Here is a 12,776-nt window from a genome sequence, read left to right as displayed (position 1 = left end):
AAAGACTGCAGTAAGCATATCTATCACTTGGACAGAAAGAAAGTGTCCAATGATGGTGGCAATGATCACCAGATCAGGGTTGATCTCAAAGCTCTGGGTATACACCAGATCCCACTGATCTTCATGAAACAATTTCAGCTTCTGCAGATTGGATCACACTTCATTAAGATCACTTTGGTCATTCTGAAAGACTGATAATGGTAGTATTGAATTCAGTTATATAAGCTTATTACAAAATAAATAGTCTAAATCTTCAAATATTTTTAGCCAAGGCTAAAAGATACATCCCTTACAGATGTTCTGTGCTTTTCTGTTTAGATGGCTTCCTTTAAAAATCTCCTGTTGGAGCACTGGAAACTGAGAATTTTGGGCTTTCTGTGCTGTCAGGCACTGACCTCCAAGAGAACACTGCATTTGACCTGAGGCCGTGGACAAGGCTTCCAAAATCAAGTGATAGGACTAGAATTATGGATGTGTAGTTTGAATGGAGGTGTGTAATATCACATGGTGGAAAATTTAGAATTTAAGATCTTAGAATACAGTAATGCATAGAAAGCAAGATGGAGGTTTTAGGGAAGAGGTTTTGTCCTTTTCCTTCATGGGTTTGGGTGATGTTTTGATTGGATGGAAAGGTCCACATTGTGGGCCATGGATGGTTGGTTGTTGGGTTAAGAGTAAGGATAGTTTGGGTAGCTTTTCTTAATTGCCCAATTTGCCCTTGGAAGTCCTTGCAGACAGAGAGAGACACACCTCCATTCTTAGCTTGTTAGTAGAAGTGCCGTAGAACTCACTGTAGCATAGACAAGAATTAGTAAACACCTGAGTCCGAGCAAGAAACACCGTCCCTGGCAAGAAGAAGATAAAACACGATAATCTATCGCGATAATCTAACGCGATAATCTAACGCGATAATCTATCGCGATAATTTATCCTTTCCTCTTTCTTATATATTTTAAACAGCGGGAACACTTAGTGAGGGGTTACTTGAACGGCCCTCATCATCCAGACCACAGGTGAAGGCAGAACTGGCGGGGCCAGCCCGGCACACCGACCTTTGCGGAAGAGGCTGAGGTCTCCGGTGGAGATGGTGTTGCTGCGCGAGGGCGGCGCGCCCGCGGCCGGGATGCAGTAGCTGCTGTCCGTGTCGGAAGCGGTGCGGCCGACGCCGCAGCTCTCCACGGGGGACCGGTCGGCAGCCTGGTGAGGTTTGGGTGGCCGAGGCGGAGGGATGTCTGGAATAGTCTCCAGTTTGGAAGTCTGAGGCAAGGTTCCCTCCGGGAAAGTCCGCGGGATCTGGTAAGTACCTCCGGGCGTGGGGGGAATGTCGTAGCTGATGGAGATGTGCCGCATCTGCGCGTCCAGCGACGTCGCCGACGGGGCGCTGAAGACGTGCTGCTCTCCTTCGGCGTCGGTCCCGGCTGGAGACGCCGCCTTGGGCAGAACATCCTGGGAGTAGCTCCTGGGCAGGTTGTAGAGGCTGGAGTCGGCCAGCGGCAGCGCGGAGCGGGAGGGCGGGGAGTCGTAGGCGCCCTGCTGCGGGAAGAAGCCGTTGACAGCGTGCTTGCTCCCTGACGGAGCGGGGTTCTTGTGGCAGGGCAGGTTGTCGTTGCAGTCTGTTTCCGAAGAGCTGGATTTGGCAGAGTCGGCGTGAGACCTGCGTGTGACACGGCGAGATCAGAGCGCACAGGAAAACGAACACGCGGCGTTTGGTGTAACCAACCCAAAGGTCTGCCAGTGCCTTCCAATTTTTTATTAATTTTTTTATTAAAAACCTCAATTATTAAACAAACAGAAGTAGCTAGGGATCCTAAGTGACTACATTCATGCAAAGCCATGCATGTGAAATACACAGCACAACTGTGTATTTGTGCACAACTGCTCTTTCAACAGCTCCATAACAGCTTGATGTTTCATAAGGCAAGTCATTTTCAGGATACCAGTTTAAAGCCAAATTTGTCTGGGGGCTGGAGGGCTTAACTAAATTAAATATTAAATAATATTTAACTTAAAATAATTAAATAATTACTTTTAATTATTATTTTTTTAACCCATGCTGCAAACTAGCAGCACCTTATTGGCACTGTTAAAGGTAAAAATAAAATGCTCGGTTCTTGGATTTACAGTATTTGCTAATTCTAATCAAAACAAAAAAAATAGAAAAAAATATTAAGAGAAAAAATATGACCCCCCCTAAATGCATACCTAAAGTTATAGTGACCATATAAAATTCATTTTAAGTATGTAAGGAAAAGATAAATAAGAGATAAGATCATAAATAGGAGGAAAATAGTATGTTCTTTGAGGGAAAGGAATCCATAGGTTGCATGTGCAACAGAGAGCTTTTGTCTTGAATGCAAATGAAGGAGGTGTTAGATAAAGCTGCAGAGCAGTTTACTTTTGATTTCTTAGGAAATTCTTTTATGAGAACAGCACTCATTAGTACTGGTACTAACCACTACCAGTAAACTTACGTGGAAAGTAACCACATTACAATCATTTGATTTCCTTTCTAAACCTACCCATTTACTGTGCTCCAGGCAGAGAAATTCTGTTATCAGTCTGGCTCCTTGCTTAAATGAAAGTCAAAACAGTGGCAAAATACTAACATTGGAGGTGTTAGTGGTGTAGTTAAGGAAGTCCATACACTTTTTGATCAAACATACCATGATATTTCCTATTTTCATTACCTCAGCACCATACCATTGTGTTAATTTATACATGCATGTGTAAATATTTCAGCATGCATGTGTACCAATGAATACCTGCAATACAACTCTTGTTAGTAAGCTCTATTAAGGAACTGGACCACACATTTCCAAAACTTTTGAGGAATAAAATACATAAATAAAGTACACCCACTACCACAAGAAGCATTTTCCCCCCCTTATTTAACAGGTTCTGCACCTCAAAGTTATCATAACCAGTATTTATTATTCACATTTCATTTGTCAATGAGTTTGTACAAAACTTTCTTAAGGGACAGCTGGATTTATCTCCCAGGATTCTGGCAACCTGAAGAAAAAGGAATCCAGTTAACCTATTTATTTAGGTTCCCTCTCCAGTCATCAGAGGAGTGGAGACTGTGTGAAACACAATCTGTTCTTCTTAGATATCCATCTAAACCAAATTAATCACCCCAAAAGTGTCTCTGCCAGCTATCAGGGAAACCAACATGATCAGCTGGGAATGGACATCTGCACTCAAGAGAAATGTTATTCACCTCACCAACTGGTTTTTGTTCTGTTTAACAGACAAAGATGCAATCTTCCATCAGGACAAGAGGATTATGATAGTTCTCACTTCAATTTTATCACCTTTTCCTGTCAGCTTATTCTTATTGTTTTAGCATTTTTTCCATTAGAAGAAGTATAGTAATTTTGCTCTGGCTACAATCTTAAACATAGATTTCAGTCCTGTCACTGGTCAGAACTGGTTTCTAGATAACTCTGAACTTTAATCTGCATTTAGATTAATCAACCTCTCCATAAAGAAGAGAATTTTCTCATTATTTGTTCTTAGCACAACCAAGAAAGTAAAACTTCCTACATTCCTCATGATGCTGACCATTTATATATCAATTTCTCTTGTATGTTAACAGTTGTCTCAAAGCTCTTTGCCTCAGAGCTTCAAAAATGCATGCATGGAAGTTTAAACCACTTGCAAAAAATAGAGCACATGGGACTGAAGGAAGCACATGAGGTTACAGAGTACATAATAAATTGTGAACACTCTGAGCTCAGTCCCTGCTGCAGCCCTTCCTCTTTATTCAAAGGATTGACTCAGGAGTGTCTCACTTTCTAGATATACTCTCCTAGCTCTATGATACCCATTTAGTCCAAAATCCCAGAAAAAGACAAGTGTTTTTCACATGAGCAAATATGGCAAAGATTGGGGTTTCCAATTTTCATATAAAAATAAAGTGGGCAGTCTAGAGAAGCTGGACACTGGCAATCAATTGCAGAACCAAAATTATTAGTTCCAGTTCACTAGGATACACTTTAAAGGAAGAAAATAAAATTTAAAACTACAGGAATTAAACAAACACTACATTTATCTTACAAAAACATTCAGGAATATATAACTGAAGTTTAAAATGGAACAACAGCATATTGACAATGCCAGAGCCTAAGGATTACCCATGAAATGCAAGCAACTAACACTATCCTTTTTAAATTTAGGAGTTTTTCTGGATCTAAGTGAATGCTGCTGCTTCTTTCTTGACCACAAGCACTTGTGCAAACAGAAGGTTTTCAAAAACCATAACATGAGGCAGCCAGGTCTGTCATTTGCTTAGCTGATGGCAGCAGCTTACATTTCTTATTACAAGAGGGCATTTCTGATTTGATTCACAATTTTGAAAGTAATCTTCTGGAATCAATATCTTAGACTACTGAAACAGTTTTCAAAATATGAATGGGTTGTAAGCTATCTGATTTTACACAACTGAAATTTTGAAAACACTGAAACAAAGAAAGCAGTTTATGCCAAAATGAAGGCAGGGAATTCAGCCTCAGAATTTTAACTATTTTTAAAAGTCAGCAATAATCATTGATCATGGTAAGAACACCATATACAATTCTGGAAATGTACAGTGCATAGTTGATAAGAACAGACTGTACTCCTGGTTTGGTGGGTTTTTTTAAATGACATCTGTACTTCAGGAATTTTAATTTTTCCCTTTAGTACAGCTCAATAAAAAAAAAAATCAATTGCCTTAAATATTCCATTAACAATTGGCTATTACAATAATAAGCATTAAAAGGGTTTTTACACCTCAGTTTAAAATAATGGCAAAGCTGGATGCAACACAATGACAACTCCTCCCTTTATAAGCAGAGGATGACTATGACATGAATTCAGTGTTATCACATGTGTGCATCACATATGTGCAAATTATGGTAAGTGGCCAAAATCCCTTATTCAGGGCTAGGACTGGCCCTCTCTTTCCCCAAACCAAGGAAAGAAAACTGTCCAGCCTGTTGACCTACAAGGACTGGGTATTAAGATTAAGTGAGGAGGTGGGACAAGGGGAGACCAGTAAAAAACCAGCCTCCACATACTAAAAACCACTTGTTGAGAAAGCCAGGAAAAAGGTTTATCAAGTGTTTTAGTCTGAGGGGCAATCATCTCATTTGTGCAAATAAAGTGTCCAGGCTGGCTTGACCACTCATCCTTCTCAGCTGATTCTTTTCTCACCCACAGGAATCAATATGACTGATTAAACAGAATATTATGGACAAAATGGCAGCCAAATTGCTCTTGTGTGCCAGCAATCTGGGACAGCAACAGCAAGCATAGAAAAAAAACAGGATAGACATAAAAATAAATAACAACCAGACCTCTTTTCATAAAATGGAAGCCAAAGTTACATAGTTTTTCTGTTAAAACTCACAGAACACCATGCAAGATGAGTCTCAAACAAACAATATTTTCAGGCAAGTTAATGGCTCTGTGATTAATTTCTCACACGTGTTCCAAGAATGGCTACTGTTCACTCACTGCAGTGGAATCTTTTTACTTTCAAAGTCTTCTAATAGCAGGTATTCCTGCCCTTCTTCTGAGAGAAAAGGTGGCCCTTGGCTGGTTCATACACATAGGAAAGATGAGGAAGACAGCATTTAGTATTTCAATACACCTCTGGAAAGAGCCAGAACAATAAGGGATTTGCAAGCAATGTTTGGCTGCATTTTCTCATCTAGGATCCAAACTCAAACCTTAAAATCTCCCTAAATGCTACAGTGAAACAATGCTGTTTCTTAAGTCAGCAGTGATCAGAGCATGAAACTATTTTAGACAAAATACTGAATGATAGCTACAGCTGCAGCTGCTGCATGCAAGACATTCTCACCACAGTATGTGGTGCACTCTGTGACACTGTAATGGAGCATTTAATAATTATTTTCTAGGTCTGGAACACTAAAATTCTCAAAAAATCCTAAAGGGGTAACTCAGATACATCTATGTTTCACTGTTACCCATCTCACCCAGAAAAGAACCTCAAAGCCTGGAAATAAAATTCAGTGATTCCCAGATTACCTGTAAAGTAACATGCAGAATCAGAATAGAAAATGTTCCCTTTGCATATTGGTAATTTTTAAGTCTAGAAGGAAAACATTTAAGTAACAGTACCTGCCTGTTTAATTACAGCTCTTAAGCCTTGCACTTTACACTAAGCCTGTATGAAATACACACATAAATTGGTCCAAGCCTGGAAAATAGCAAAATGAGGCAGCCATTTAATTTTTTTCTTTGCCTGTAAGGATGTGGATTGGGGTAGAGTGCACTCTTACTAATCATCTTAGTAATGTGCTACACAGATACACAAAGCTCTCATTCCATAGGAAAATGTCTGTATGCTCTATACTCTGTCCCAAATCCAGCAGCTTACCTACTTTATCAGACATAAAGCATTGGCAGTCATTTTAGGTGGAATTGAAAGTCCAGCACAACTGTTATTCTGAATTTTCACTATCTTTTTTTCTTTTTTTTTTATTTTTTTAATGAAAGGACACAGCTATTCAGTTACAGAAAATAAACTAAGCTCATATAATACCCAAGAGACTATATTGTCAATGTCTTCAAATATTCCTGCAAAGGCATCATTTATTTAAATAATTTCTATACTCCCAAATATGTTCTTTCAGTCCACCAGGCATTTTATCTCCAATGGACCAATATCTTTTCCCCTTTGTCACCAGTGACTTCCTTGAGAAATTCTGCAGGCTAATCATGGACTCCACAGTTTGCCACATTTGTGGCCCCTTCTATTCTCTCCTCAGCCTCTACTTATGCCACATATCACAAAACTGTGGAAGTCAGGTCAGAAAGTCAATTACACATCCCAATCTTCATAATTCCTAAAAACAACTTCACATTGCGATGGTAAAACTCTGCTCTGAGCCTGTTCCTTGCAGAAGCAAATGGGCACTCAGGCACATTTCTGGTGGGCCAGGGCACTGAAATCCAAGTTAATTCCTCTGCCAAGCTGTTCTGGAAGTGATACCAAAGTTAAAAGCTTTTGGCAGGAGCAGTGACATTCCTCTGCAGCACTATCAGCTTCTAAACATCACTAAACACTGAAACCTTCAACACTGGGTTTCCCCTTCTCCTGCAGGAGGTTCTGGGGCATTCCATGGTGCCTGTAACCTGCACATTCCATACTCTGGGGGAACTGCAGGCTCATTCCCTTGTTTATAAGGAAGGCTGTGAAGGGTGGATGCTTTTCTACCACATAATCATCAGTAAATGGAGCAGGAAACTCCTCAGGCACAACAGAGCAAGATAAAAATGCCAAGGGAGAGCAGAGCACATGGCACAGGCAGAACTGGCAGAGCATCAAGGTGCTGATGCAGAAGGCACTGCCACTGAAAGGTATGGCCCTAAGGAAGCTTGTGGGATAGTCATGAAAACACTCAAAGGGAGCCTTCCTCAGCCTTCCACACACTTGTCTGTAATCACAAAAGGAATGTGATGTTTTGTTAATTTTTCTGGAAATACCCCAGCAGATTTTATTTGAAATTACTGCAGAAAAGAAGCTTGCCAGAGGGATTTATAAGGTTCTCCTACAGAATGCTCAAGGTCAGAGGGACCTCTGGACATTATCTGCTCAGCTTTTCCAATACCTCTAAGCAAATAATCCAAAATCAGGTGAGGCTCCTCAGGAGCTTGTCCAGTCAAGTTAATTTGTGGTTCTTTTAAATATTTTTTTTAAAGAGGACAGAGACTCCAGTATGTCCCTGGGCAGCCTGCTCTGGGAATTGCCACCATGATCCATTCTGGCAAACCACAGTGACATTTCCCAGGGAGCTACTATGAATATCATATCCTCCTAGCCAGGAGGTGCTGTGCATTTATGTAAGTTAGAAGTAGCAGATGGAGAAATAAATAGAGATTTAATTCTGTAGAAGTTCTAAATTTTTCCTTCAAATTTCCTATTGCACATTTCTCTAGAGTACTGACTGTGTAGGTACTCTTTATTTAGTAAAAAAAAAAACAAAAAACTTATTTGAGTTTGCTTTTAAATATCTGTTATTTGGAAAAAGCTGAAATTCAGGATATGGAGACTGAGTGGTTTCACCCTCTGCATTCTTAGTTATCATAAATAATTGGGTTTTTTCCTTGTTTGAGAGTCTGAACCATGCTAGTAATAGTAAACAAATGCCACCTGAAGATCACTGTAGTCAGTGATGTGGTAACCTGGCAGGTGATAATAATATCAGCATGGTTTCTAAACCCCTCCCATGAAAGCTTTAACTGGGGCACCAAATGCCAGGAGGGAAAAGGCTAAATTCCTCCAGCTTTTTCTGGTATTAAACTGGACTAAGCAGACCAGACTGTGGCTAAAGAAAGAGTGCTTTGTGCCATGCCCCACTCCAAGCTCCAGTGAAATGCTTGGACTGCTGCATTACTGTGATACTTCATGGAGAATGCAATATGGGTCTAGCACTGATACAACAACTTACTCTTGCAGCAAAAGGTTTAATGCATGGAAAGAAAAGTAGGAAAAGTTACAGGCAGCTTCCCTGTGTAGAGCTGTGCATCCAAATGCTCAATGTCTCAGCAATAAAAAATGAGTTCAGCACAAACATTCTTGGCCTGTAATATAAATAAGTGTCACTAAGAAACAGAAGTCACTTACCTCATAGGTTCAGGTTTTTTACTTTGACAGTTTATTAGCAGTAAGTAGTCCTGGGGATCTTCTTGACCAGAGGAAGGCTCCAGAGGGGGGACGTTGATAAGCCGGTACGGAGAAGGGAGGGAAGATTCTGCTTGCACAGGAGGTGAAGTGCTGATGGGCAAGGGCAGCTCAGCAGATGGCTGCAAAGAGCTAACTGGTGGCTTCACAGCATCTGCAAACACAGGAGCAAAGAGCTCTTTATGCAGCGAAGAAACAACTATAAGAAAAGAAAATCATTAACAGAGGATGCAAAAAAAATTCTCTGGTTTAATTCGAATTTGTGAAATTGGACGTTAATGTTTGTTTCAGGGTATTTACATTTATGGATCAATCTTTATATTTTCAATCTGCAATCAATTTCTTAAGTAAGCCTTGGAAACAGAAGTTCTGCCTTATTTAGTGACTTACTTAACCTGGCCACAGAAAGAACCGAGATGCTGACAGCTGCTGTAACACAGCTAAAAACACAAATCTGCTATTTTAATCAAGAGCAGACCAAGGCCCAGAAGTTATTACTTGAATGTGGCAACCTGAGTCAGCACTAGCAAGTATTCACTCATTTTTGACCAAGGTCACTTCATCTTTTGAGATTAGTCACCAGGCAGGACCTGGCCACTCTCAATATCTGAAAATCAAGAGGAAAATTGCTGCTTTTGCAATGGAAAACTTACAACTACAAAAATAATGGAAAAGTGCAACAGGTAACATGTTCCACAAAGCCCCCTTATTATATATAAGTTTTTGTTGTTGTGCAATAAATGAAGCACTTGTGGTTGGGTTTGGGTTTGGTTTCTTTTAGTTGTTTTTTTTTGGCCTAGTTTGGATTTCTTTTGGGGTAGGGGGAGTGTTATTTTTTAAAAAATAACCTTATCTTTATAATTTTTATCCACTTCCTATCCATGTATATTCTAAAGTAACTTTTTTTTCCCCTTCCAAATACATGTATCCAGACTATTAAATTATCTGTGAGACTATAAAATACCAACACCATCAAACATTAATTTGGCTTTTTCATTGTTTTAATGACACATTGACTAAGAACAACATAATTAAGCAAACTGTTTCCCAATTATCAAGGCTCCCTTGCAACTCATTGCACATTCTAATTTGCACATCCCAAGAATGGACACTGACTATTAGCATTGTTTAAATGAACATATTATTATCCAATGCTCCTGCTCCTGTCAGGCTTAGAGCTATGCACTACAAAGCAGCTTCATCCAGCTTCTGCTTCCCAGCATTACCCTGGGAAAAACCAGATGAGCAGCCCAGAACACAGCCCTCCTGCTTCCAGTTCTGTGTACACCAGGCACAAGTGATTTAGACATGGAAATAGAAATAGCAGCACTTGCTTTGAACTCCCATGGCACCTAAACAGGCTCAGAAATTAAATCCCACCACACCCATGTGGGTGGAAGAAGTCTAGGTGTATGAAAATTCCTCAACTCAACCTACCTGAAAAGGTAGGATAGCCTAAAAAAAGTTATTATGACGGGTTGTGGCTGACCTATTCATCAAACTAGTTAGCAAAAGAAAGGAAAAACCAGACTGCATCGAGGGATCACACACATAAAAATAAATTGATGCACCCAGGTCAGATAAATAATAGTATAGAGATGTTTATAATTGATAAAATCTTTATACATTACATTTCTTGAAACACATATTCCTGAAAATTCCTGACCACGTCCTATAGTTTAGAAAAATGGGGAAAAAAGGATAAAATTCATTACATTGTTTCCTGAAAGCTGTTACTTAAAATAGCCAATGTTTACTTAAATACCCTTGTCTTCATTATTCCTATGAACTTCCTATTTATTTGTGTTCTAGAGTCACTTATTTTTTCCTTTCAAATACAACAGTACTTGGAAGCAAAAGCTACTAAAAAAGTAGCCTATTTTCTACATGCTGAAATATAAAACATGAACAATTTTCTATCATTTAGGAAATCTGAGAGCTTGAAGGAACCTCCTGGAGGCACCTACTAATGTTCCTTGATTTCCCCTAATGCAGGGGCTCAAAGCAGGAACAGAGAAGTGCCTGAATGGACCTACCAGGAATGTTCTTCTTGTTCCTGGAAAAGTGGTGGTGGGAGAAAGGACAAGCAGCTCCCTGCCTTGTCCCCTGCAGAACTGAGGATCACAAGTAAATTTATGCACCAGCAAGAGTGGGGAAGAAAAGTTTTTCTTCCAAATACATAATTCTTTGAGCTCACTTAGAGATGAGATCCTGTGCCACAATCCCCACCCCATTCCTGGGCCCTGGCTGTGCACAGCCTTCATGTCATTGGAGCTGCTCAGTGCCAAGTTCACACGAGGGAAGAAAAGAAATCAAACAGGATATCCTTGGGGCTTCCAGGGCAGATGGGTGTGGCAGCCAGGAGAGCCCAACAGGTACAAGGTGAGGTGCCTACGTGACCTGATGCAATTAAACAGACCAGCTACTAGCATTCCCAGGCACTAGCATTCCCAGGAAGAGTGGCAAGAAACAAGGGTAACTTTCCAGGGAAAAATAAAATAAAATGGAGAATTTTGAAAGAGGACCAATGTATCCACAAAGTCTGATGTACTGCTGAAGTTTTTAGGGCATCCCAAGACAGAGTTTCCACAGCCTCTGCTGCCCAGCCTCTGACACACTGTTCTCTGAATTTCTCCTATTTCTGTGAGTGCCTTTATATTTGTGACCTTTGCTACATCCTGTGGCAGGGAGGTCCACACCTTATTACACATGACATGAAAACCTGTATCCTTTTAAACCTGCTGCCTGATAGCTTCACTTGATATATTTCAGCTCCCATCTTCAAAGAAACTGTGAACAATTGCCTCCTACTCATAATTCCCATTCCCAACTTTACACAACTTTGTCATAGTTTTTACTGAGTTGGTGCTGCTTAATTTTTCCTCGTGCAGAAGCCATTTCATTGCACATCTGGTTATCCTTTATCCTCACCTTTCCTGGCTCTGCTACTTTTTCTTTCCTGAGAAGGGAAATTAACTATTGCACACAAAGCACAAAAAAAAAAAAAAAAAGTCTGGGACACACTTACTGATTTCCAAAGACATAACAATGATTCATTCTGTTCCTTTCCTAACCTTTCCCTTTCAATTGTTACTGAATATTCAAGGTGATGCTGTCCAGCTGTCTGGAAGCTTTATGATCTGTTCCCTGAGCAAGGATTTGGAGCCCATTAATGTTAATGGATCGTTAGGGACACTTTCCTTCTGAAGAGTTGCCTCATTTATTTTGACACACATAATACTTGATAAAGCCCCTGATCCTCCTACAGATTTGTGTGAGGTTTGTTTGAGATTGGTGTTTGTGTGGTTTGGTTGATGGTTTGTTTTTGTTGGGTTTTTTTACCCAGCATGTAGAGCATTAACTATTGAAATACCAAATTTCTGATCTGTAATCCATCCTCATACAGGCATTCTGTATGTGTTAAATAGTATGGGCTAATGCCAGATTTAAAGATCCACTGAACCTGGTCTAAGGCACTTCAGATTTGCTTTATGCATTGATGCCATTTCAAATTTGGCTAGGAGAGAAGCAGTAATGTTAAAACTTCCATCACTGAGCAAATGAAGGCTGTTTGCCTATCTGCACCCTCTCAAATATTCTCTTCAGCCACGTACTCCTGAAGCTGATATGAAGGAAAGTTTCTCTCCCAGCAGCCCATTACGATTTCAAAGAGCACAATCATCAGCTTGCCCCACTTTGGACTAGCAGATTTTTAGGGAAGGGGTCATCTGCACACCAAAGAGTGCTGTAAGTCATTTGGTTTGTTCCCAGAGCTCAGACACTCGGACTGCTTTGAAATAACTGGGAGCTGGAAAAACAGCCAGATATTTAGCATGCAAATGAGTCTAACAAGAATCCTATTTTGTTTTTATAATTCCTGCATTCAATACAGCTAGAACAAGCAGCTTTCTCAAAACAGGGCAAGAGTTTTACCTTTTCTCAGTTGGCTTGTTATGAGCAGTTATAGCTTCATTTTCACTAGAATTTATACTTTGTTCCTCATGACCATTTTTGTATCTTATAAAAATAATGAGGCAAAAAGAGCATTTTCTGAACAAGAATAACAAAAGGTTCCACTTTC

General features: G+C 40.0%; 2 protein-coding genes across 7 annotated transcripts in view; both read right to left on the bottom strand.

The window, feature by feature from the left end:
- Window positions 1–12,776, bottom strand: part of GAB1 (GRB2 associated binding protein 1) — a 94,930-nt gene that overhangs the window by 21,014 nt on the left and 61,140 nt on the right. For all 6 annotated transcript variants that reach the window (XM_056489677.1, XM_056489675.1, XM_056489680.1 and 3 more), the window contains exons 3-4: window positions 8,639–8,849; window positions 1,053–1,654 (exon numbers count right to left, since the gene is read on the bottom strand). In XM_056489677.1, coding sequence (XP_056345652.1) covers window positions 1,053–1,654; window positions 8,639–8,849 — 813 coding nt within the window. The remainder of the gene's footprint in view (window positions 1–1,052; window positions 1,655–8,638; window positions 8,850–12,776) is intronic.
- Window positions 1–12,776, bottom strand: part of NUDT9 (nudix hydrolase 9) — a 196,530-nt gene that overhangs the window by 123,401 nt on the left and 60,353 nt on the right. The window lies entirely within an intron of this gene.

The sequence above is a fragment of the Oenanthe melanoleuca genome, chromosome 4 (assembly GCF_029582105.1).
Source record: "Oenanthe melanoleuca isolate GR-GAL-2019-014 chromosome 4, OMel1.0, whole genome shotgun sequence".
Classification (NCBI taxonomy): Eukaryota; Metazoa; Chordata; class Aves; order Passeriformes; family Muscicapidae; genus Oenanthe; species Oenanthe melanoleuca.
The sequence above is the reverse complement of the archived record's forward strand: the minus strand, read 5'-3'. Positions and strand labels throughout refer to the sequence as shown.